The sequence below is a fragment of the Oryx dammah genome, unplaced genomic scaffold (assembly GCF_014754425.2).
Source record: "Oryx dammah isolate SB20612 unplaced genomic scaffold, SCBI_Odam_1.1 HiC_scaffold_19, whole genome shotgun sequence".
NCBI classification, from domain to species: domain Eukaryota; kingdom Metazoa; phylum Chordata; class Mammalia; order Artiodactyla; family Bovidae; genus Oryx; species Oryx dammah.
The window spans coordinates 50,219,491-50,246,887 of record NW_024070203.1 but is presented as its reverse complement, the minus strand read 5'-3'; the positions used below and the strand labels follow the sequence as shown (position 1 = coordinate 50,246,887).

The following is a 27,397-nucleotide window of genomic DNA, read 5'->3' as shown; positions in this document are numbered from 1 at the left end:
CCTTGTGACGCTGCAGAGCCGTGACATCAACAAAATCCTTACCTTTCTCCAGAATGTCTGTTCATTCGCATTTCATCTCCTTGCCTGCTGCTGCTGCTGCTAAGTCGCTTCAGTCGTGGCCGACTGTGCGACCCCATAGACGGCAGCCCATCAGGCTCCCCCGTCCCTGGGATTCTCCAGGTTGCCAGGCCCTCCCAAATCTGGCTATAACTTACTTACCTACCTCACTTACCATCCACCCCTCCTCAACCTGAGCTGACTCTACTGGAACATTAAAATGCCTGTACATCATCAGGAGATCTTGTTAAAATTCAGATTCTGACTCAGCAGGTCAGGAGAGAAATCCAAGTTATGACATTTCTAACAGAAGCATACAGTGAATAACCAGACTTCAAGAAGCAAGGTTCTAGTACCTGTCTATTCATATTTCTTGGCCACTGAAGCCATCAGAAATTTTCCCCTATGAGACTGTTCTTTCTTTCCTCCCCTCCTTGGTTACTTAAACTCTATCCTTTCTCCAAAGTCCTGTTAACAGTCTCTCTCCTCTCGGAAGTCATTTCAACCACAATACGTATTCTATTTATCTCACCCTTCTCTGAATTGTCTTATTAAAGACAACAATCACCATGTGTTCTCCGACATCTGCTTCTACTTTGGATTTTAATTCTCAAAGCAGAATTTTAAATCAAAAACTGTCTCATACTTTTTCTGTGTTTTCCATATCACCTAATATAAAACTTGACATACAATATATGACCAATATGTACTCATCGATTTTCTCTAGCCTCAGCTGGCCTGGCCTGGGCAATAACTTGGATCACAAATACGGAACCTAATACCCTGCATCAAACATACTAGTGTGCTATAAAATCAGGTGAAAGGGTATTCATGATGCTGCTGTTGTTTATTAGCTAAGTCGTGTCTTAGCTATTAGCTAAGTCTTTTTGCAATCCCCTGTACTGTAGCCCTCAAGGCTCCTCTGTCATGGGATTTCCCAGGCAAGAATTGGAGTGGACTGCCATTTCTTTCTCCAGGGCATCTTCCCATCCAGTGAGCAAACCTGTCTCTTCTGCATTGGCAGGTGGATTCTTTATCACTGAGCCACCAGGGAAGCCCAACTCATGACATACCTAGGCTAGGCTAAAGATAAATTTTTGAATAGTTGAACATGGATTATTTTTGTAGAGGCCATATCTTTTTACTGACTTTGTGATAAATTCAAGGCTATAATGCTTTCATTGTTTTTGCTGCCATTTAGGAGAGAAGTTGTTTATCTTTCAGTTCAGTTCAGTTCAGTCGCTCAGTCGTGTCCGACTCTTTGCGACTCCATGAATCGCAGCACACCAGGCCTCCCTGTCCATCACCAACTCCCGGAGTTCACTCAGACTCGCGTCCATCAAGTCAGTGATGCCATCCAGCCATCTCATCCTCTGTCGTACCCTTCTCCTCCTGCCCCCAATCCCTCCCAGCATCAGAGTCTTTTCCAATGAGTCAACTCTGCATGAGGTGGCCAAAGTACTGGAGTGTCAGCTTTAGCATCATTCCTTCCAAAGAAATCCCAGGGCTGATCTCCTTTAGGATGGACTGGTTGGATGTCCTTGCAGTCCAAGGGACTCTCAGGAGTCTTCTCCAACACCACACTTCAAAAGCATCAATTCTTCGGCAGTCAGCCTTCTTCACAGTCCAACTCTCACATCCATACATGACTACTGGAAAAACCATAGCCTTGACTAGACGGACCTTAGTCGGCAAAGTAACGTCTCTGATTTTCAATATGCTATCTAGGTTGGTCATAACTTTTCTTCCAAGGAGTAAGCGTCTTTTAATTTCATGGCTGCAGTCACCATCTGCAGTGATTTTGGAGCCCCAAAAAATAAAGTCTGACACTGTTTCCACTGTTTCCCCATCTATTTGCCATGAAGTAATGGGACCAGATGCCATGATCTTCGTTTTCTGAATGTTGAGCTTTAAGCCAACTTTTTCACTCTCCTCTTTCACTTAATCTTTAACACTATATTTAAGAGACCTCAGTATTTAAGGAAATCCTTTAGTAATTGATAAAGTACAATACCATCTATCAATTCTCTAAGTCTTGATCTATTAATATTCCAAAATCACTGCAGATGATAACTGTAGCCATGAAATTAAAAGATGCTTGCTCCTTGGAAGAAAAGTTATGACCAACCTAGAAAGCATTTTAAAACTAACAGCATTTCCTTGTTGAAACAGAATTAATCAAATCCTTTTTCATTCCACCCATTTTAGAATCACTGCTGAAAATCTTGTCATCTTTTTACTTTTTTATTCATTCCATTTTCTCCCCTTCTAATTAACATAAATGGAGCTTAGAGTATGTGTCAGCCTCTCCGCTAAGGAAATGCAGAAACTACTAAAGCACAGTTCCTTCCCACAAAGGAAGGTAAGGCAAGAGAAAGAGACAAGGATGTCAATAACAGAGGCAGGGACAGGTATGAAATGCTGTAGAAGCCAAGGAACTGGGGTTAGAGTGTACCTAACTTTGGACAGGTGGGTTTAGACAAAAAAGCAGATTAGTCTTTAGGTGAGTCTTGAAGGAAGAGGAGAAATTCACTGAAGAAAAAACAAGATGCACATAAGTCATTCCAGCATCTGCAAAAGCAACGGCTTGGCAAGATGCCTACAGCCTAAAAAGCCCAAGGTATATGGAATAACGATGCAGATGATTTTATGAAAGAGCACTGCTTTTCATTTGTTTAGATGTATTCACTGCATTCACCGAACTCAAGTAACAAAACTCTTCTCTCAGCCTTTTCTTTCTAGACAGGAGTTCTGAGGTTCTTACTTCATTTTCATTCAAAAGCCTCCCCTCCCCCACCTCTTTCTTTTTTGGCTTTAGTTTCCTGTCTCTGGACAACACCTGATCTCACTATAGGTTTTTTTGAGCCCATCAGTCAATCATTCAATATTTCAGATTTGGATTTGCCATGTCTTGAACAAACACAAGATACAGTTTCATATTTTATTCCTAGCACCTTTATTGGATTGTCTCCTATTTAGATAAGGTTACCTGAACTGTTTGAGTTGCAACAGCAACACAAAGGAGAGAGTTATAAAAAGTAACTCCCATGCTCATTCTTGGGTCTTACCTAATAGCTCATTATCTGATCTAGCTAATCTTTTCTACACCCCCACCCGTACCCCCACCCCTCACCTCTCTTCTTGCTGACTTCTGAATTCTACTTCCTTCCTTCTCCTTCATGTGGCTTTTTGATTTTATCCTGTCATTGACTGCACTTCTGTTTTCACTATCCCACAGAACTGTGCCATTAACTAATTTTGAGATTCCATTTTCCACCACTCCTCTAAGTAGATAGATTTAAACAGTGGGTCTTGGGAAATCTTATTGTTTAAGCTTCTCTATCTTTTTGGTTTCTAAGCACTTCATGAAAGGGAGTGATTTCTATCTTCCTGCACTCATAATTAAGAGTTGCTCCCTTAGAAAAAGGAGAAAGTGAATGTGAGAGTCGAGGTGAAAAAGGATCTGGATCCTAGAGTCAATTTTTAATGTCTTTTTTTAGACTTCACTTCCTCTGGACAGCCTCAAGCTTTCTACTCAGAGTTCCATTCCCAGTGGCTGTGGGACTGGCACAGTGGCAGCCACAGCACCTGGGAGCTTGGCAGGAATGCAGAATACTGGGGGCCACCCAGACCTCCAAGTCATAATCTGCATGTCAACAAGATTGCCAGGGAGTTCATATGCACAGTAAAGCTTGAGTGACCCTGGACTAAAGCACCTGATTTCTATTCCTCAAATCATACCTAGCTGCTTTTTCATGAAAAATATTTTTGCTACCCTTAATTTTCTAGTGATTGAAAATTTTCTTCGATTAAACACTTAAAACATAAAACCTGTCTATTAGATAATGTCCATGTTCATATTTTGCCTTTGTGGTTGATGAGCTTCTAATAAAGAAAGTCTATTGCCTTTTTCATAATAAGCTATCAAGAAAAAGTTGACTTAGTTCACTTGATTGCATTTTATTGATTCTGTTAATCAATTAAAAGAAAAAGTAAGATTCATTGGCTTATAGTTCTAGGTTCTTATATTAAACTCACCAGTTTAATAACCCACTAATCCAAGTCACATATCTGGGTCATTCCCATAATTTATTTTTTGGAGTTCCCATACAATTAGTTGTATTTAACCTCCAGTCTGCAATTTGAACCTCAAACACATTATATGGTCTGTATCTGTACTTGATTTGTATTACAGAATATCTGAACACTTTTAAAATCAACCCCCTTATCCCACCCTGGCTAACATGACTTTAATCTCATTCACGTCTCCAGGAGCTGCCTAGTCAAATGCCCTCAGAGGTCAAGCAGGTGACACCACGTGAAATGGCTGTAAAGAGTGGTGTGACCTATGGCAAATCAGAGAAATTATTACTTTAAATCTTCCTGCTTTTTGGAAATACTTGACTATTACATATGATAGGGGAGAAGGCAATGGCACCCCACCCCACATATGATAGGAATACATACTGGAGTAAACTTCCCTATCAGATTTTGTAACTTAAAGCATAGTGAACCAAATGAATACAAAGTACCTCAAAACATCTCATGGGCTTCCCTGGTGGCTCAGAGGTTAAAGCATCTGCCTGGAATGCTGGAGACCTGCGTTCAATCCCTGGGTCAAGAAGATCCCCTGGAGAAGGAAATGGCAACCCACTCTAGTATTCTTGCCTGGAGAATCCCATGGAAGGGAGGAGCCTGGTAGGCTACACTCCATGGGGTCACAAAGAGTCGGACATGACTGAGCGACTTCACTTTCACTTTCAAAACATCTCATGCATTTAACTCCACAGAGATCTTTAGGTAATAACCCCAAAAATACCTTTTCATAATATCCCATCCTCACACCACTTCATTCCTGCCCTCTCAATCTCAGCTGACAATCTTGCTCCATACTTCACTGGGAAAAACAGAATTATTCATATGAAAATTCTCTTTTTCCACTAAATACACCAAGTGTACCTACAGCCTCAGCCCTTCCTGTCAGAAGAAAAAAACTGACTCTGCATTTATATTTTCTCCCTCTCATGTCAAGCATTTTTACAATTTGTGTATTTCCATCAACTTCCAAGCACACTCTTTAAAAAACAAAACCAAAAACATTGCCATATACCCATGTAGTGCTAGCTAATTCAGTTTCTCAAATTGTTCTCAGCTTTCTTTGCTTATTTCTCCTTTCTGCTCAACCTCTACAAATTGCTGGGCATTCAACCTTTGTCCATAAAAATCTTGGATGGTTTTATTCAGTCAGTTAAGATGGTTCTTAACAGCATCCATTCATCATTTCCACACTTTTATCTCAAGTCCCACTTCTCCACTGACCATTAAACTCAGATGAGGATAACAAGGCAATGCAAAATAAGCTTTGCCTAAAGGAAACCCTTGATTTCATCTTTACCTTCTCTTGTTTCTCTTCCTATCTCAGTAAATGCTTCAGTTATCCATCAATATGCTTAAGTAAGCATATTGGGCTTTCCTGATAGCTCAGTTGGTAAAGAATCGCCCTGCAATGCAGGAGACCCCAGTTTGATTCCGGGTCGAGAAGATCCGTGAAGGGATAGGCTACCCACTCCAGCATTCTTGGGCTTCCCTTGTGGCTCAGCCGGTAAAGAATCCGCCTGCAATGCAGGAGACCTGGGTTCCATCCCTGGGTTGGGAAGATCCCCTGGAGAAGGGAAAGGGTACCCACTCCAGAATTCTGCCCTAGAGAATTCCATGGACTAATATAGTCCATGGGGTCACAAAGAGTGGGACACGACTGAGCAACTTTCACTTTCACTTTTATGCTTAAGTAAAAATCTTTAAAAAGTCCTCCTTATCTTTCACCCTTCATATTAAATTTATCAAAAACCCATCAGCAATGCTATTTAAACAGACATGAAACCACCCAGCTCTCTCCATCTTTACCACTGTCACCCAGCCATCATCATCTCTCATTAGAATATACCAATGGCTTCCTACCTCTCTCTCTGTGCTTTCCCTGTGAATCCTCCTGCAACCCATTCCCCAAGGCACAGAGTAATTATATAAAACTGGAAATAAGACCAAAGGTCAGTCCTAGCCTTCTTTGTGGTCCCTGAAGACTCCCACCTCATTTCTGACTTAAAGACCTTTTACCTGATATTCCTGTTGCCTAGATGTCTATAGCTTTGTTTAGTTGACTCATTATTCTAATTTAGCTCTCGGCTCAAAAGTCATTAATTTAGAGAGGTCTTCCCCAACTACTCAGTATATTAGCTCCACCTCTATCATGCATGCATGCTAAGTCACTTCAGTTGTGTCCAATTCTGTGCGACCCTACAGACTGTAGCCTGCCAGGCTCCTCTATCCATGTGATTCTCCAGGCAAGGATACTAGAGTGTGTTGCCATGTCCTCCTCCAGGGGAGCTTCCTGACCCAGGGATCGAACCTATGCCTTCTATGTCTCCTGCACTAGCAGGTGGGTTCTTTACCACTAGCGCCAACTCGGAAGCACCCACGTCTGTCATGCTCCATCATCTCACTTTGCTTATTTTCATTAACTTGTTGAACTTTTTTCAAAAACAGTGCCTGGTACAAAAATGCTCAATCAGTATTTGTTGAATTAAATTCTTCGTAAATCACAAATTTATCAATTAGAATAAAAAATTGTTTTAATCAATTACAAATGCCTTTCTGTACCTTCTTGAAATTATGACAGCAACAGATACTTAGGAAAATAAAGAAAGGGTTACTTAAACATACTTACTGTTACACCTTCACCAGACAATTCATTACCACTTGAATTTTCACATTTTCTTCCAATGAACTATATACTTTATGTAACATATGCATATATTATGTTCATGGGGTTCTCAAAAAGAGTCAGACACAACTTAAGTGACTTAACAACAATTTAATATATTATACATGACAATACAGAAAACTATAAAATGCTAGTTTTATAAACTTAAATTCAATTAGTAAAAATCATTTAAAAGATGAGAATTTAAGTTTTAAATCCTGTATAATTACTTGGTTGCATAAATTCCCAAGATAAGTATGTGAGAGAACACAGGTGAACAATAGCAAAGAATGTTCTTGAACTAAATGTCATTCTTAATTGTTATTATAAATGATTATAAATGACCATGTTGCTTTTAATGAAGGCACCCAGTAAAGGTAACTAAGAAACAAGTAAGCAAAGAAACTGCATTTCCCTACCGACTATAATTATAAATTTGGGATATGTTCCCAAACTGACTTACCTCTTCTAAAACTAAGCTGAAAACTTTGGATTAAAAAAGAGTTAAGGCTGCAGATATCACCTGGCCCAGAGGAGATAGTTCATGTTTGATGAATGAGTGGGTGAACAAGCTTGATCACTTCTCCCATCCATTCTTCCCTGAACCATCCTTGGACTACTGTGATGACACCCAAACTGTTTTATGAGACCTCCAGTATAGCCTTCATATCTCAGAATTCAAGGGTCCTCATTTTACTTGATCTTTATAAGCAACATTTAACAGAGTTGATCATCCTTTCTGCCTTTCTTCATTTGACTTCAGGACATCTTACTTCACTGTTTTTTCCCTAATTTTCAACTCCATTTGATGTTCCTCCTCTCCTTCCCTAACTCTACACTGTTAAGTATGTCATGGGATCACTTTGTGACTATCTCTTTCTTCTACGGTGGCTCAGACGGTAAAGAATCCGCCTGCAGGGCAGGAGACCTGGGTTGGATCCCTGGGTTGGGAAGATGCCCTGGAGGAGGGCATGGCAACACACTCCAGTATTCTTGCCTAGAGAATCCCCATGGACAGAGGTACCTGGCAAGTTGCAATTCATGGGGTTGCAAAGAGTCAGACACAACTGAGCAACCAAGCACAGCTTCCTTCTACACTCATTCCCCTGATGACTTCATCTCTCCTGTGGCTTTAACATCATCTAAATTCTGATGAATCCTAACTTTATGGTCCAGATTAGATCACATATGTCGAGCTGCACACATGAAAAGTTCAGTTGGATATTTAAGGGAAATCTTAAGTTTAATTTATCCAAAATTGAGCTCTAGCTTTCTCTACCAAAAGCTGCTCAAGCCACATTCTTCCATATCTTAAAAGATGGTAACTCCAATACTTCCCAGTTCCTCAGGCAAAATCTTTTCAGCTGTACTGAGCATCCAAAATATGTTTATGTTACCTCCAAGATGGAATCAAATCCCAGTGAGATACCCCAAGATGGTGCAATGGGTGTTTTATGAACAGCAGGAACTAGGTCACTGTCCCTTTCTGCTAAAGTTCTCACTTCCTCTTGCTTTTAGAGGGAATGGGAGAGTAGAGTGGAAGTGAGGGCAGACCACGTGGGGAAACAGCAAGCATCGGTACCCCTGGGAAGTGAGGAGACAAAGTTTGCTTCCATCTCCTCCGCTCTTAGAATTGGGTGGGTAAAATGGCAATGGGTAACCTGCGGATTTCCAGAATCTCTGTAACCATTCCAGAAGTCAGGACAAGCTGAAATTTCCCCATTGATTTTTTTTTTCTTTCCTTTTTTTCCCCATTGATATTCAAACCAGGATGGAAAGTACTACCAGTGTTCAAAACCTGCAGTCCGGGCTTGGGTGGATTTACACTTTGCACTAGAGGCGGGAACGTGGCTGCCTGGCTGGCCAAGCCAATTGCACAAGTCTTGCAGCAAGGTTTCCTTGAATTTGTCAAACTTGATGTCATGACTACAAATGAGATTTAGTGTGGATTCACACTATACCACTTCTCATCACCTTCAAGGCTACCATCCCACTCCTGCTGCTGCTGCTACTAAGTCGCTTCAGTCGCGTCCGACTCTGTGCGACCCCATAGATGGCAGCCCACCAGGCCCTGCTGTCCTTGGGATTCTCCAGGCAAGAACACTGGAGTGGGTTGCCATTTCCTTCTCCTAGCCACCATCAACTACTGGACTGGTTACTGCAATAGCTTTGAATCCCTGCTCATACTATGGCCCCATCTCCCACCACGTAAAGTCTATTCTCAACAAATTCAAGTTGATTCTGAGTAGTACAAGTATTAATAAGATCATGATATTCCTCTGTTCAAATGACCTCTTGTCACTTGGACTCAGAGGGAGTCTTTACAATGACTAGTGATGTGTATCTGTTCTCCTCAGTGAAAGCTGGGACCTCTTTTTCCTACATGACTTTCACACTCGTTGTGTTAGCCACACAGGCCACTTGCTGAGTTGGGAGAGTTAGGGTTTTTATACCTATTCTAGGGAAGTTAGAATGTTTGTTGTATTTACAGCTGGGCCCTCAACGGTGCCCAGCATTTGGTAAACTAATACTTGTCAAATGAAGGAATAAACAACAATAACAATTTAAAATTTTTGTGACACTTTTCTGGCTCTGGGTATTGCACTCTCCTGATGAAACTGCTTCTCATGTCTTGCCTTTCTAAGATCCTAGATCTCCTGCTTTCATTTAATGAGGAATCTTTAATCTCCCAGAATTACAGGGTAGCTAACAAATTCAACAGAACTGAGCTGTAATGTCACTCTATTCCTACAGGTATTGCCATTTACAAGTGCAACTTTCAAAAAGAAAACTACATTAATTTGAAATGTCAATGCTAAAAAAAAAAATGCTATGTATCCAAATTAAGGTTTTAAAAACTTTTCAATTCTGTAGACAAATTAACCAAAACAAACAAAAAAACCTTTATTATAGCTAAATAATATTAGTGAAATAAAATAAAAACTGTTTAAGAAAATTAAATGTTATTGTAAATTAAGAAGAAAGAAACTTTAAAAACTTTAAATAAGACTAACATTCTTTGAGTCAAGATATTTCATGAACCTTTAAGTGCATATAGATTACACTGCATACCCGTAAAAGATGCAAATATTTAACTTTGAAAACTACCAGGCAGGTGCCAGTACACAGAAAAATAATCATTTTAGGAATCAACACTTGAAATAAAACCTTATTTGCAGTGAATTCCTGCCACTTTTAGCAAAGTAAGAAATTTGTAAACATTAAGCTCGAGGTAAATGAGTTATGAGGCCATCAATTTATTAATTGCATTTATTCTGGATATTATATCAGTCCATTTCAGTTGCTCAGTTGTGTCTGACTCTTTGCGACCCCATGGACTACAGCTTGCTAGGCCTCCCTGTCCATCACTAACTCCTGGAGCTTGCTCAAATTCATGTCCATCGAGTCGGTGATGCCATCCAACCATCTTATCCTCTGTCCTCCCCTTCTCCTGCCTTCAATCTTTCCCAGCATCAGGGCATTATATGGATAATACAATATCCATATATTATTTTATTCAGTGACAATGATATATGTCATTGGTGGCAGATGTCAGAAAATGTACATTTGTAAGAGTTGCTTTGTGAGAGCAACTCACAAGCTAAAATTAACTTTTTTTAGGCTTGGAATAGGGGCTACTGCTAGTCAGAAATAGGGCAGAGCCCAGACTAACATCACCCTGGGTTGGGGGCTACATTGTCTCTTGACCAGTTTCTGCAGGTATCTGCTGTACAGAAGAAACATCTGCACAGAAAAAAAATCACTTCATTTCCAGTGTTAAGCATGGCCATATAAAGAATTTAAGTGACAAACTGGTACTAAGCCATCGTTTGTATCAAAACATGTACCATGGACTGCAAGTATGACTGGATGTTGGCTTGGAGCCTCTGGTTGCCCAGTGGAAGGACAGGTAGCTAGATGTATTTTGTTCTACATTTGGAAAAATGCTGTGCAAAACTTCTGTCCCTAGTCTCATTATATGTGAAGTAACAGCAAGCAGGTATAGCCATCAACCCTCCCAGCAGAGTGTCTGTCAACTGTTCTGTGACTGACATGGAAATAGTTATAATACTGGGAAATAGCTTGTATAATTGTCATTATGAGACATGACCTTTGGGTCAGGAAGATGCCCTGAAGAAGGAAACAGCAACCCAGTCCAGTATTCTTGCCTGGAGAATCCTCATGGACAGAGGAGCTCGGCAGGCTACAGTCCACAGGGTTGCAGAGTCAGACACGACTGAGCATTTACAAAGGCAAATGACACATATAAAATTTTTAGGGAATATGGACTAATGTCACTAAAGGACATTCTAGACTTAGATACACGTTCTATCACAGTGAGCTGTTTTGGATTTTAGCCAATCTATAATTTAAGAGACTTATTAAAGAGTTGTTACAAGAGATAAATATGCATTAATTTATTATTTAAATTCCAGAGCATCTTAACATCTTTACCACTATTCAGCAGCTCTATATTATAGAACAATTTTTAGTACACCATGGATAGTTTTAAAAACAGAAAGAATAATTCTGAATTACTTGATTTATTCTTCACCTCTGATATCTCCATCTATCTCTGGTGTTGATGATATTCTACTTATAGAACTTTTCTTATTTTAATTCCTCTTTCTTGTCCTTTATACTTATCTCATGTAATTTTATCTATTTTCCATCCATGCCTTTATTCAACACATATTTACTGAACATTAAACAGTATTCAATCAACAAATATTAATATTTACTGAGTACATCTATGCATCAGACATACGGTTATAAAGGTAAGTAAATCCTTATCCTTCCAGGAAATTCAGTCTTGAAAGGAAAATGGACATGTATATATTTAATTGTAACAAAACTTCAACACTGTAAACAGGCTTAAATAAAATACTTTGGCTTCCCAGGTGGCACTAGTGGTAAAGAACCCACCTGCTGAAACAAGAGACATAAGAGATGCGGGTTCGATCCCTGGGTCGGGAAGATCCTCTGGAGGAGGGCATGGCGACTCACTCCAGTATTCTTGCCTGGAGAATCCCATGGACAGAGGAGCCTGGTGGGCTACAGTCCATGGGGTCACAGAGTCAGAGACAACTGAGTAATTAAGCACAGCACACGCACAGCAAGAAAGATCCAGCACAGCCAAATGAATTTTAAATAAATAAAAAAAGAAAGAACTGTAGCTTAATGTGAACACAGATTCAATTATATGCAAAGGAGTTGAGCTTTCAAACTGTGGTGCTGGAGAAGACTCTTGAGGGTTCCTTGGACAACAAGGAGATTAAACTAGTCAATCCTAAAGGAAATCAACCCTGAATGTTCATTGGAAGGACTGATGCTGAAGCTGAAGCTCCAATACTTTGGCCACCTGAGGCAAAGAGCCAAATCATTAGAAAAGACCCTGATGCCAGGAAAGATTGCAGGGAGGAGGAAAAGGGGACGACAGAGGATGCAATGGTTGGATGTCATCACCAACTCAACGGACATGAGTTTGAACAACAACAACAACAAAGGGAGCTGAGGGCTATGGGGCTTATTGGACTAGACCTGCCTCCTTTTGTAAGTTCTTCAAGATGGGCTTTAACTTGTGAGCAGCCAGAAGTTAACAGAAGCTTTGGACAGTTAAGTAAGCACCAGAGATTTGTTTGAGGGAAAAGATAGATTGTGTAGCAGTGAGGAAGGTAGATTAAAGTAGAAATAACATAAGACTAGATGGTGTAATCTTCTGCTGGGGAAGCTGTGATGCCCGTCTCGGGGAGACAAAGAACACAGGTTTTGATGAAATAGAAGAGATGGATTCAAACATTTCTAAGACAGAATCTAAGACTCCGGCGAGTAACTGTGTATTTGTATTTGTGTGTACATATTACATGGAAGTGGACAGAGGGAATGAAAGCGAGGCAAGAGTTGCGGATGTCCCTGATGATCTGTTTTTGTTTGGACACGACGTAGCAGATGTCTATGACATTCACTGAGAAAGAATGCAGGGAGGGAAGGAGGACCATGGTCAAGAGTGGAACAAAAGCAGCTCATTTTCTTTTTAGACATCTTAAACTTGAAGCAATTTTACTTTAAGATTCAAGAGATGACCCAGTGGGCAGTAGGAAACATGAAAACAATGCTCAAAGAAGACAGTCGGATGGTGTGTCACCACGGAGCCATCAACAGACAGAAGGTATTTAAAGTCAAAGGAGTAGATAAAATTCCCCAGGAAGGGAGAAGACCAAAAGTAAAACCACGGGGGCCAAAAGTAAAGTTTGAAGAGATGAGCAAGACCCTTGGAAAAGACCCTGATGCTGGAAAAGATTGAAAGCAAAAGGAGAGGAGGGTGGCAGAGGATGAGATGCTTAGACAGCATCACCGACTTAATGGACATGAACTTCAGCAAACTCCAGGAAATACAGGATGATAGGGAAGCCTCTCATGCTGCAGTCCATAGTGTCACAAAAAGTCAGAAACAACTTAGCGACTGAACAACAACAACATGATGAAGAAACAACCAAAAAAAATAAAAATAAAAGAACCAAGTGATGGGGCTAATACCCACAAAAAGGAAAGCCTTGAAGAAAAATAACAGTATGCTCAACAGGATTAAACCTCTTGTCTTACTGCAGCCCGTGGGCTATATATTCCTAAATCTATAGAATATATAGCCCATGGGCTGGTATAGAATTGGTATCCCTATACCAAGTCTACCAATGACAAAAACAATGTCCCAAATCGTTGCTGTCAGATGTCACATGCCAGTAAGCAGCAGAGACAACACAGGTCTAACGGCAATGTTTCCTCCTCAAATATCCACTGCTTCTTCAGTAACAGCTTCATTTGATGACCAAAAAGCTTCAGTTTTTCAATGTACCCTGAATTAAACACTGGTAATCCCTCTGCTTAGGTTACTGGTTTCTATAATTAATAATGCATTTCTCCTTTCCCTGATTGTACCACAGGGCTTTGCTTGCATCAACCTACTCTGCTTCTGGTTTCCTACAAAAACAGTCAGCCACTCCACTTTGTCGATTCCTTTTTTTTTTTTTTAACTTCATTAGAATACAGCCAATTAACAATTTTGTTATAGTTTCAGTGGACCCCATAGGGACTCAGCCAGACATATATACATGTATCCATTCTCCCCCCAAATTCCCCTTCCATCCAGGCTGCCACATAACCCTGAGCAGAGTTCCTTGTGCTATACAGTAGGTCCTTGTGTGTTATCCATTTTAAATATAGCAGGGTGTACATGTGATCCCAAACTCCCTAGGTATCCCTCTCCACCAGCCTTCCCCACTGGCAACCAGTAAGTTCATTCTCTAGGTCTCTGAGTATGTTTCTGTTTTGTAAATAAGCTACTCTGTATCTTTGCTTTTTAGATTCCGCATGTTGGTTCCTCTTCCAGCTGAGACATGCCCTTCACTCTTGGCCACAGCTCGTGGTCCTGGCCATCTGCCAGAAGCAACATACACGTCATCTTCCCCATTGATTAACTCTCCTGTAGGAATATTCCAATATTCTGTGATCCCCTGGCATCAATCACACATGTGAACGAAGAATTTCGTGTCCCTGCCCACTTGAAAATTTTCAAATGTGTCTATTCTTTCTTCTCAACCAGCCTACAAGCTCTTCCAGCGCAGATGTGACCTTCTGGAGGTCATTTTTAACCCTATTAATTAATGAGCCTTAGAGTGGGGGCAGGGTTATGATGTTAATAAACACGGATGTGGCTTGGCTGCAGTATTCAAACACAAAAAACAGACTAAAAGAAGCACCAAATGTACATAAGGTAACTGGCTATTCAAACGTTTAATGCAGTATAACAGGGTATAGGATTTCTGTGGTAGCTTAGATGGTAAAGCATCTGACTGCCATGCAGGAGACCCAGGTTGCATTCTTGCATCAGGAAGGTCTCCTGGAGAAGGGGAGTGTAGTGGCCAAGAGCAGCAGCACTTACCACATGGCACTGCAGATTCCATAGGAAATGGCTCTTTAGCTTTTCATTTTATCAAAATACACTTTTTAAAAAATATTTATTTGGTTGCAGCATGTAGAATCTTTAATTGAGGCACGCGGGATCTAGTTCCTTGACCAGAGATTGAACCCAGGCCCCGTGCATTGGAAGCATGAAGTCCTAGCCACTGGTCCATCAGGGAAGCCCCCTGAAATGATTTTTTTTTAATCTTTTTATTTTTTATTGGGATATCCCCAATAGCTCAGTTGGTAAAGAATCTACCAGCAATGTGGGAGACCTGGGTTCCATTCCTGGGTTGGGAAGATCCCCTGGAGAAGGGAAAGGCTACCCACTCCAGTATTCTGGCCTGGAGAATTCGATGGACTGCATAGTCCATGGGGTTACAAAAAGGCAGACACAACTGAGCGACTTTCACTTTACTTCATAGCCAATTAACAATGCTGTGATAGCTCAGGTGAACAGTGCAGGGACTCAGTCATATAATGTACATGCATCCATTCTCCCTCAAAAATACACTTCAGTCAACTATTTGAACCAATTTTCTTTCCATGGGTCGATCAACATCTGTACTTACATTATTACTATATAAAATATAAATCAACAGTGTTTCAAATAAAGCAGTATCGTTCTTTTAGACTTCCCCTTCTTTGTGTATTCTAGAAAATGTGTTCCTGTGTTACTGTCGGGAAACAAACTCCTCTGCAGCCAAGTTATTAGCCAAGACATAGTTCTTGTGTTCATAGTATCTAAGGGCAACACAACATAAACCTTGGCTGATTTCTGAAGCTACATTTCAAGGACAGAATGAAAGCAATGAAATTGAAAAGAAATGCATATAAACATTCTAGACCAGACATCATACAATAGGCACTTATTTTCTTTGGAAGTCAGACATAGAAAACGAATCACAGAACTGTTCTTTCATTACTTCCATATTACTTAAAACACACACAAATATTCTCAGATTTCTTTTTGTGGGTTTGAACTCCCAAGTTCTTCCTTATTTTGAATAAAATGCAACTGAGTACCTATCAACATGGAATAAGCATAGGGTGGCCTACTTGGAAAAACTCCATAATTAACTGGCTCTTTCTGTTTGAAAGCTCACAGATGAAGAAGTCAGAGAATCCTATACTTTGAACAAACATTTTAAAATAGTCAGAAAATGGAGACATTACTGATGTCATATCATGCATGGCACAGAATTTTGAAAAGAGCAAACAAATTTCAAATGGGCTATCTAAATGGTATTAAGGAAATAAAATATTGGTTTTATGTCTTAGTGATACTTACAGGGATCTTGTAATTGCAATATGGTTGATAATAAGCTAAACTTTACACAGGTCATCTCATTTCTTACATAATCCTCACAACACCCCTCTGAGGTAAGCGCACGTGTTAGACACGAGCAAACTTAAGTAGAGGGCAATTTAGGATTTGCCCAAAGTCACATAGCTAGTGGGTGCGTGCGTGCGTGTTCAGTTGCTTCAGTCGTGTCTGACTCTGTGTAACCCTATGGACCATACCCTGCCAGGCTCCTCTGTCCATGGGATTCACCAGGCAAGAATACTGGAGTGGGTTGCCATGGCCTTCTCCAGGGGATCTTCCCAACCCAGGGATCAAACCCATATCTCTTATATCTTCTACATTTGGGGGAGGGTCCTTTTCTCCTAGAGCCACTTGAGAAGCCAGAAGTGGGTATCAGTGCCAGAATTTAAACGCCTACAGCCTAATGGTTGGGACTGATTCCTCATCTCTGATGACTTCTCTTGCGTACTACCTACATTCTTTAGGGTACAATATTTTTCTAGTAAAAGTTAAAATTATATAAGGAGCTATTTTGTAATATATAATGTGAACTTAGAATTTCCATGTTTCATCAAAGTTACTTAAATAGAGAATATCTATCCAAACTAATGTAAGTGAAAAAAAAAAGGAAAAACTAGAATATATTAAAATTAACGGGACCCTGCAATGTGTCCAAAGGAAAAATGTTAGCATGGATGTTCATTAAGTTTGCTGTCTTCAATGAAGATTATTGGTCTTTGCTAGTGCATTCCTAATAAGTAGTAAGATTTTTGAAAAATTTTCTATGTATTTAGGGTATGAAGTATCCTAATATTAATGAGTTACAGTCTTGAAAAAGTAATATTTAACAGTCTTTAAAAAGTAATTGTTTCTCAAACTTACTAATTTACTCTCAGAATTCATATAAGGTTATTAAGTATATCACGTATTTTTATTGAATCCTTTACCCAAACATATTTTCACACTTTGAAGTTCACAAATAAATTCAGAGGGTAAAAAGTTATTGCCAAAGTATTCCTTAACGTAAAGCAACCACAGAAATGTATACTTTACAACATGTCATTTGCATACTTCTAAGACACAATGGCCCATTAGAAACTACATATATATATATGTATTTATATATATATATACTTTATGAACATGAGTGCATGCCAGTCACATCTGACTCTTTGTGACCCCATGGGCTGTAGCTCTACCAGGCTCCTCTGTCCATGGGATTTTCCAGGCAAGAATAGTGGGGTGGGTTACCATTTCCTCAGCCAGGGGATCCTCCCGACCCAGGGATCAAACCTGTGACTCTGTGTTTCCTACATTAGCAGGTGGGTTCTTTACCACTGCACCACCTGGGAGACCCTATACCTCTCTATTATCTGTCTACATACACATATGTGTGTGTGTGTGTATATATTACACACACATCAGTCATCTGGAAAGTGTCTTCAAATTATTCATCCTTGATTTTTTTCACGTCCACCGTTCATAAGAAGATTCCATCAATTAGGAATTAGGAAACAATTTTTCTACTAAGTCAGTTAAAAGCAAATACATCAACTGTTCAGCATTTTCAGGACAGGAATCTTTTTCCTAAGAACGGAATTTAAAGCACTTAGTTGGAACATTATATCTGAAGGTATTTATTTTACTCTGAAATTTAAAGAGCTCTTAAAATGAAAGGAACACTAATAGAATATGTAGAAGAATATATGCTGCTGCTGCTGCTAAGTCGCTTCAGTCGTGTCCGACTCTGCGCGACCCCAGAGACGGCAGCCCACCAGGCTCCCTGTCCCTGGGATTCTCCAGGCAAGAACACTGGAGTGGGTTGCCATTTCCTTCTCCAGTGCATGAAAGTGAAAAATGAAAGGGAAGTCGCTCAGTCGTGTCCGACTCTTAGCGACCCCATGGACTGCAGCTTACCAGGCTCCTCTGCCCATGGGATTTTCCAGGCAAGAGTACTGGAGTGGGTTGCCATTGCCTTCTCCAAGAAGAATATGTAGGACCTGGGAATTCCCTGGTGGTCCAGTGGTGGTCCAGTGGTTAGAACTCCATGCTTTTCCTGTCCAGGGCCTAGGTTTAATCTCTGGTCAGGGAGCCAAGATCCCATAAGCCTTGTGGCATAGTCAAAAAAAACCGAATATACAGGACTAGACCACTGCTTGTGTGTAGTAACAAGATCGGAAAATTGCAAAGATGGATTTTAATCAAAGATAGATTAAAAAATGGTGGTACCAGAGAACTTGACTCAATATTCTGTAATGACCTATATGGGAAAAGAATCTAAAAGAGAACAGCTACATATATAAGTGATTCACTTTGCTATACAGCAGAAACTAACAACATTGTAAAGCAACTATAGTCCAATAAAACTTTAAAAAATGAAAAAAAAAATATGCAGAAGAAAATACTCTTGAAGAAAATCTTTTTTAAAAGTTTTATACAGGACAAATGGTAAAATATTAAATACCAGCAGGATGGATTTTAACCACAGAAGCTAAAAGCATCATTAAACATTTCTATGTACATACCATTTGAAAAATGTTCTTACCATATACTCCATATTAGAAGCTGTAGGATATACCTGACTTCGCAACTTATTATGAAGATCCAAGATACTCTGCATGTCATTGTCTGTGATGGCCCTTTTCCCTCTTTGCTTGGCTATCCACCACACACCATCCTCATCCATGTACTTTTCCAAAAGTTTTTCCAATAAAGTGGCATTAGGAACCACCATGGCTGGAATCGCTCGGGCCATGAGGAGCACTGTGGTTACCCTGAACCACTCCCGCACGGTACACTTCATAATGAATGCTCTCAGGATTTCCCCGGGAAAATCTCCAACACCGGCTCTTCCACTCCTTTTGGCTATAAGGACATGTAGTGCAATTAGGGTGAAAATCCTGGCACACATTAATTTTCTAACAACAAAAATAATACAACAGTCACAAAGGGATGGAGCCAGTTTGATTTGTTTACATAATTCCAGGAAATGGAATAAATTTTGAAATAAATTTTCTCCAATCCATTTTTACTCCAGAGGACTTTTCACAGTGCACCTTTCCCACAAAACAAAACAAACAAACAAAAAAAAATGTATTTTCCAAGATAGTGTACATAATGCCAAAAACAAATGGCAAAAGCAACCCAGAAGAATTAAAGCTTGAAAGAGATTTCTGAATTACAAATCTTTAAATGGCTATTTATGGCACAGAGCCTGCAAAGGATCCTAGAATGTTTTAGCCTAGAATGTTTTATCAGGCAATCCAGAGGTCCAGGTTTCTCTCTCTGTTTCAAGGTATTATTTTATCTCACTGCCCCATCTCTAGTTCAAACATTCAGAATCTCAACAAAATTATGAAATCGAGGGCGAATGCTTTAAAGAAGTACAAAATTTTACGCATACATATGTCCATGGAGACTTCTAAAGGGACCAGTGAATTAATGCAAGTGAACAATTAAGGTCACTGGGGGAAGTATCTTCGCATACAGGCACAGGTCAAGAAGAAAAAACTCATTATTTCCTAGAAAGCGTGTGCCTAACCTGTAGCCCGCACCCGATGAAGACAACAGCCCACGGGCGGTTTCGGAGCCTCTCCGGCCACATGCCGCAGGCGCACACCGTTCCCCCAAACCAAAGGAGGTGAAACTCACAAATTCACTGAGAAGCAGGAGCGCCCAGAGTTCTCCATCGTGGCTGCTTTCCGAGTACACACCCACCCCTCCGTGATCGACCGTTCTCTGCAAGTGGATTTTTTTTTTTTTTTTAAGTAGAGTTTAAGAAGAAAAAAGTAGATAGAAGAGGGTGGAAGCTTGACGACTTACCTCTCCAGTGTGAAGTTCCCTAAGATGGATCAGCCGAACCAGACGGCCGGCCTCTCCAGCCGCCTGCAGCCTGCACACAGACGGCCCGGTTCGGGAGGACCCGGGCGTCGCACGTCCTCCGGCGCTGCCTGCAGTGGGATTGCTATCCTCGGCCTCGGAGGCTCCTCTCGGACCTGAAAGCCGGAGCTGGGCAAAGCACGGCGAAGTTGGGAGGCCGAGGCTGGGGTGGAACGGCAGCGGCCTGGTTAGCTCTGCAGGGTGGGCGCCCGAGCGTCTCGGAGCAGAAGCTGCAGGAGTGAGAGGGGCGGGGACTCGGGTCAGGCTGGGCGGCAAAGGCTGCAGGCGACCCCGCGCTCCCGCTCGTTGCAGCCGCGGCGCGCAGAGCTAGGCGCAGAGCGCTTCCGCCGCTCCCGTGAGCGCCCGGGCATTTATTGCGGTCCCCGCGCGCGCGCACGTGACGTGAGCGCCCCTGCTCGCCCACCCCCACCTCTGCCCAGCCCTGGACGCGTGCCCGCGGCGGGAGCGAGGAGAGGCCGCCCGGCTTCTCACCACCCACTTCACCATCCCCGCACCCCGCCCCCCGGCCCAGCGCCGTCAGGACGCCTGGCCTTTGTGGCGGTAGCTTGGGCTTCAGGGGCCAGAGAGTGGAAGGTCTGGACCCCGTGAGAGGCCATGTGCAAGGAGGATCAAACTCCCAACGCCCCCTCGCAGTTCCGCCAACTTTCGAGAGAGCCTTCTCCTAGTTCTTGCAGATTCGATGCTAAACAAGGAGCTGTCCCAGAGAGCGCGCGTAGCCGGTGGAGTGGGGTTAACATTGGAAACTGGGAAAGGTAACTGGGGCAGGGGAGCGTAGGGTAGGGGAACGGAAGTCTTGTCCTTTTATTTCCTCCAGGGAATCACTTCCATTACCAAGACCGGTTGTCTAGAATTAGAAAGTTGTTCTTTTTTGCTGCGTTAGAACATTGATGATGATGAACAAATGGGACAAGGATTTCATAGAGTGACGGATGATCAGGGTTGCCTGACAGTTGAGAGCCCTTCATCCTTAAAATATGTTGCATTCGCTTCCTAAAGTGACAGCAGCCCCCCCCCTTTTTTTTTCTTTCTAATGATGTAAACATTTATGGAGTTGATACAAAGAGTAGCCTCAATTTATCAGAGCTACCTTGACAGGAATTCAATACCCAAACCTAGAAGTGATAGTGAAATGAGAGTCAGTCTCCTAGATGTTCATGGTAAAATTCGAAGTAGGAAAATTACTAATTTTAAGTTCATAAAAGCTCACCATAATTAATGTGGTGCTACTTCTACAAGCACATTTTTTATAAGCGTTTACTTAATTTATTTACCTTTACTTTCCCTCTGTGGGCTTTCCTCGTGGCTCAGATGGTGAAGAATCTTCCTGTAATTCCAGAGACCCAGGTTAAATCCCTGGATTGGGAATATCCCCTAGAGAATGAAATGGCAACCTACTCCATTATTTTTGCGTGGAGAATTCCATGGACAGAGGAGCCTGGTCGGCTACAGCCTATGGGGTCGCAAAGATTCCCACACAACTGAGCAACTTCACTCCTGCGTTGTGGGCAGATTCTTTACCACCTGAGCCACCAGGGAAGCGACAGTCTATAGCATATGATCAAATAAAGTAAAACTCCGAAAGTAATTCCCAAATCCCACCACCCAATTACTTCATCAAAGCAAAAAAATTCAAATCTATGCCTCTGGTGAACATGAGACCTTGCTTCCTCTCAAATGAAATATGGCCTAGCAGAAGAACACAGAAGGTGAAAAGCATTGATGCACATAACCAGTTTCATAGAAGGTGTCATTTTTAGCAACTTATTACACTTGCACTTTTCAAATATTTATAACTTTTTGCATTGGTTTTCCCTCTTGAGAACTGATGAAAGACCCCAAAGTATGTGATACAAGAATTTTCATTTGTCATATCAGATGAAGAACACTTTGGTATACTGCAATTTTAACATACTAGAAATTATGTCTGTATGTGTGCCCAGTCGCTCAGTAGTGTTTGACTCTTGCAACCCCATGGATTGCAGCCCACCAGGCTCCTCTCTCCATTGAATTTTCCAGGCAAGAATACTGAAGCAGGTTGCCGTTTCCTACTCCAGGGGATCTTCCCTACACAGGAATCAAACCTGTGTCTCCTGCATTGGCAGGCAGATTCTTTACCACTTGAGCAACCTGGGAAGCCCTGTTGAAAAGTATACAGAGTATCATATAAAAAACAGCTAAGAGTAATAACATTACTTGAAACATTTTCAAAGAGAATTTAAGTTGGGAAAAACAGAATTAAGATGCTAAAAATGAAGTTAAATGCATTGACTCTTGAATGTTTCCATCATAAAACTTTCCACAAAATACACAGATCACACACCTAAAGGCTTACATTAAAGAAAATTAACTTTGGTTTTAAGATTTTAATTCCCAAACTTTCTCCAGGCAAAAAAATAAAAGTTTGTATTCCTTGTCTTAGTGTTTCTATTGGCTTCTAATCTGCTCCTGTGGGTCATATTTTTGTATAAAGGGAATGATTTAAACATTAGCAATATCAAACATTAACACTTTGGTAATATGTCATATCTCATTTATATGCTGGGAATGTCATTTTAAAGAGTAATCAAACACAATGTTCTGGAATACTCTAAAATGATACTGTTCACTTTTTAATTTTTTGTTGGGAAATCCGTGCAGAGACTAAAGAAAATGTCACAGAATTCGTGTATAAGGTGCACTTTGCTTTGCGGCTAAGACTGATACTTGTAAAGCCATGGTTGTTTTTAGCATTGCTACTTTCTCGCAGCAGACACTGTGGTCGCCTAACCCAAAACCAGCCTTCCACCCCTTTTCTTCCAAGCCCATAGCTGCCAATTTACTGGGAGCGTGCACTTGCTCACATTCTGTCAAACTATCCTCAGAAGATGAATGTTGACTAGTGAAAGGCAATCTTCACACTCTACCAGTAGTTGACTTCAGTTCAGTTCAGTCGCTCAGTCGTGTCCGACTCTTTGCAACCCCATGAATTGCAGCACGCCAGGCCTCCCTGTCCATCACCAACTCCTGGAGTTCACTCAGACTCAAATCCATCGAGTCAGTGATGCCATCCAGCCATCTCATCCGCTGTCGTCCCCTTCTCCTCCTGCCCCCAATCCTTCCCAGCACCAGAGTCTTTTCCAATGAGTCAACTCTTCGCATGAGGTGGCCTAAGTACTGGAGTTTCAGCTTTAGCATCATTCCTTCCAAAGAAATCCCAGGGCTGATCTCCTTCAGAATGGACTGGTTGGATCTCCTTGCAGTCCAAGGGACTCTCAAGAGTCTTCTCCAACACCACAGTTCAAAAGCATCAATTCTTCGGCGCTCAGCCTTCTTCACAGTCCAACTCTCACATGCATACATGACCACAGGAAAAACCATAGCCTTGACTAGATGGACCTTAGTCGGCAAAGTAATGTCTCTGCTTTTGAATATACTATCTAGGTTGGTCATAACGTAGCTACCAGTAATTGACTTAGCCTATATATGACTTGCAACCCTAGATCCTAAAAGGAAGGAAGAAATCTGCTTGGGTGAAGACAAAGGTTGGTAAGGGTTTTATTTTGTAATAAAAAGAGATACAAAAAGAGAAAATGTCCCTCAGGTGCTAATGCATGAGTTTGTGAAATTTAAATATGCACCTGTTATCATACAAAGAGGGACAAGCCTAAAGACAGGCTTATCATCTTGGCTGAGCAGAAAGACAGACAGTGCCTGATCTCCCTGCCACTAAGCAGTCATTGAATACGTATCCTCCATTTTACTAACCCTGCAAGACAGGAAATGTATTGTTTAAGCCACACCGACTTGGGAATTCAGTTACTTGCAGCTCAGAGCATTCTAACAAATATATTTCTACAAAGAGGATACATTCCTTTGACAATGTTATCTTTTCTCTGTGCTGCTGCTATTATGTTCTGCTCACCTGCATACTTAGGAATTACCTTAAGTGTATTCTTCTATGGCTTTTCTATCCCCATGTTTCAAAATTGGGTATATGTTCATCCCTAGGTATTAAACCCACTGCATAGTTTCATGGCCCCAAACCTCAATCTCAAATAGGCACAATGGCTATTTCATCACCATATTGTTAGTAGGTCCATCCTCTGCTGGGGAGATGTAGGAATAGAATTTGTGGTGTGTTTTGGGAGATGGAATCAATGTAGTCAATGTTTTAAAACACGTAATTTTAAATCTGGCTTCCCTAGTGGCTCAAATGGTAAAGAATCTGCCTGCAATGCAGGAGACTCGGATTTAATCCCTGAGTCGGGAAGATCCCCTGGAGAAGGAAATGGCTACCCACTCCAGTATTCTTGCCTGGAGAATTCCATGGATCGAGGAGCCTGGCAGGCTAACATCCATGGGGTTGCAAAGAGTTAGACATGACTGAGCGACTAACACACACATACACACACACAATTTTAAATTAAGATACCTGAGTTAGCTTCATGAAGTGTCACTGGGTCCTTGGAACTTCTTTATGCTAACTTGGCCTCTACCAGCCCTGGATCCTTTTCCCTTTAAGGGAAGAAATAACAGTAGCTATCTCACTTTGTCACTTTGTGTATTAAAATGAATTAATACATGGGAGCACTTGAAACAGATGCATGGAGAGTGCTCAATAAGAGTTAAATATTATTGTTATTATAAGAACTAAAGTAGAGGATTTATAGTTGCTATTTTATAAACTCAATGGGCTTTAATCAAAGTACTGTGCCATGTAGGAGATTAATTTTTAAGTAGAAGATTGAAATAGCTGGTCATAAACATGATGAAAACAATCTGTAATGTCTCTGGCAATGCTCAGTGGATTTTTCTCTCACAGCTTATAAAGGATCCCGTTCTGTTTATGGTAGGACACAGTTCCCATTTTTATCCAAAGTAGCAACTTGTCTCCAACTCAAGATAGTTACATATACATATTTCTACTCTAACTACAAGTGTGAAATTAATTATTTAAACCTTATTTTTTAAATGTAACATACATACATTGAAGTGAAAAAATCTTAAGTGTACAGCTCAAGGAAATTTTACAGACTCATTTGAAAAGACCCTGATGCTGGGAAAGATTGAGGGCAGGAGGAGAAGGGGATGACAGAGGATGAGATGGTTGGATGGCATCACCGACTCAGACATGGGTTTGGGTGGACTCTGGGAGTTGGTGATGGACAGGGAGGCCTGGCATGCTGCAGTTCATGGAGTCGCAAAGAGTCAGACACAACTGAGCGACTGAACTGAACACACAACGTGAAAACCACTCAAATGCCTTTTCCTGGTGCATTCTCTCCAAAGGTAAGTAATATTCTAATCTCTTATTCAAAATTAGTTTTGCCTGTTTTTTGCATCTTTACGTGCATGGAATCATATAGTAGACAATTTTATTGTCTGGCTTCTTTTGTGTCTTTTTTCTTTTATTCAGTATGTCTGCAAGATTTATCCATTTTGTTGTATGTAGCAACACTTTGTTCTTTTTTTTTTTTTTTGATGTGCATTCTACATTTTTTAAACCCATTCTGTTGCTGAATGTTAATAGTCCAATTTAGGCTATTAAAATAATTCTGCTAAAGACATTCCTGTACATGCCTTTTTGAACATATATTCACACTTTTTTGTATTGGCTGTATAGCTCAGAGTAGAACTTCTGGGTACTAACATATACCTATGTAAAACTTGAGTAGATAATTGAATTATATACCTTTTTCTTATTGATTTGTAGCAATCTTTTGTAACTATTGTATTTCCTTTTAAAAATATCTTAATTTTCTAATTACTTTCACTTTTTTGCATTTTCACTTTCTTAATCATGTCTCTTGAGTGCTACTGCTGCTAAGTTGCTTCAGTTGTGTCCAACTCTGTGTGACCCCATAGATGGCAGCCCACCAGGCTCCCCCATCCCTGAGATTCTCCAGGCAAGAACACTGGAGTGGGTTGCCATTTCCTAAAGTGAAGTCACTCAGTCGTGACTGACTCTTACCAACCCCATGAATTGCAGCCTACCAGGCTCCTCTGTCCATGGGATCTTCCAGGCAAGAGTACCAGAGTGGGTTGCCATTGCCTTCTCCACTCTTGATGAGTAGAATGCAAATATTTATCCTATAGGTCATACATATCACTAACCATAAAGGAAAAGATTGAAAAATTGGACTTCATTAAAATTAGGACACTCTTGATGAGGAATCTTTTCCTTTATGGTTAATGATATGTATGACCTATAGGATAAATATTTGCTTATCTCAAAATGATAAAGAAAAATCTTCTATGTTATCTTCTAGCTTTATTATTTTACATTTTACAATCAGGTCTTTGTTCCATCTGGAATGGCTTTTTATGTTATGACAAGAAAATAATTAAATTTTTAAAGAAATATTTGAGTGATTAAATTAAAAGCCTGCATATCTTATAAGCATCACTATAAAACTCTATGAATTTGATCTGGAAAGAATATAAATTTCAGGATTAAGAGATAGATAAATGTCTTTGTTCTTTAATCCAGAGTTGTGATGCTTTAATCAGATTATTTAGAAATATAAATGCTGAGACCCATGTTGATGCCATAACCTGAAAAGTCCTTAATCTGTCTCCTGATGTTAGGAAAGTAATTATTTTAAGCTTCTTTTTAGATTTGCAGAGGATCTATTTTTTTGTCATCCATTTAAAGTTTTCTCTGCAATCACTAAATGCAGTGATTCATTTTTAAGTTATCTACTACCACCAATACTAGCTCTATGCATTTGAAAAATAAAATGTTCGGTAACTTCTGTATATGCTTTTGTACGTTTCTTGGCATAGTTCTCACTTGTTAAAGTCCTTTCTGAAAATCCACACTCTAACCATTCTTCTCCACAAAGACTTTCACTGATGCAGTCAATCATTTTCTCTCTTCTATTTTCCTCTGAATCTTATCAATTTCAATTATATAAATTATAACTATTCATATATTTCCTATTACTCCAACAATGCTAAAAGCTCCTTGAGAAAAGAGATCATGTTTATGTGACTTTTGTATTACTTATACTAACATATACATATAATATATACATATAACATATGATAATGTATGTTAAATGAACAATTGAGTTTGGACTTTTGGAATATTCCATATTGCCCAGAAAAGTGCACCCATGTGCCTAGATGTACAAGCTTGTGGACAGGAGCAAAAAAAATTCACAAAATAAAACTCCACATCATGCTAGAGATGAACTTCACCTAGGAATTTTTCTTTTGAGGGAAAGTATCTAATATTGAAAAAAAAATTGCCTTTTATGTCATAAATGATCTCAGAAGCAGACCAGCAATTCAGATTAATTTAAAAATGAAAACCAGGCATGGCATAAGTGTTTTCTACAATATCTGCAGACCCATTACCATTAACGATTTTTCAGTGGAAGAGTTTGAGTACAGCCCTGTACCATTTATTGACAAAATTTTTGTGTGAACAT

General features: G+C 40.4%; 1 protein-coding gene across 1 annotated transcript in view; it reads right to left on the bottom strand.

Annotated features, from left to right (window-relative positions):
- Positions 1–20,208, bottom strand: part of CRISPLD1 (cysteine rich secretory protein LCCL domain containing 1) — a 51,303-nt gene extending 31,095 nt beyond the window's left edge. Inside the window, exons 1-2 of the mRNA XM_040262073.1 lie at positions 19,905–20,208; positions 18,628–18,947 (exon numbers count right to left, since the gene is read on the bottom strand). Coding sequence (XP_040118007.1) covers positions 18,628–18,885 — 258 coding nt within the window. The 5' untranslated portion in view covers positions 18,886–18,947; positions 19,905–20,208. The remainder of the gene's footprint in view (positions 1–18,627; positions 18,948–19,904) is intronic.
- Positions 20,209–27,397: the final 7,189 nt, after the last annotated feature.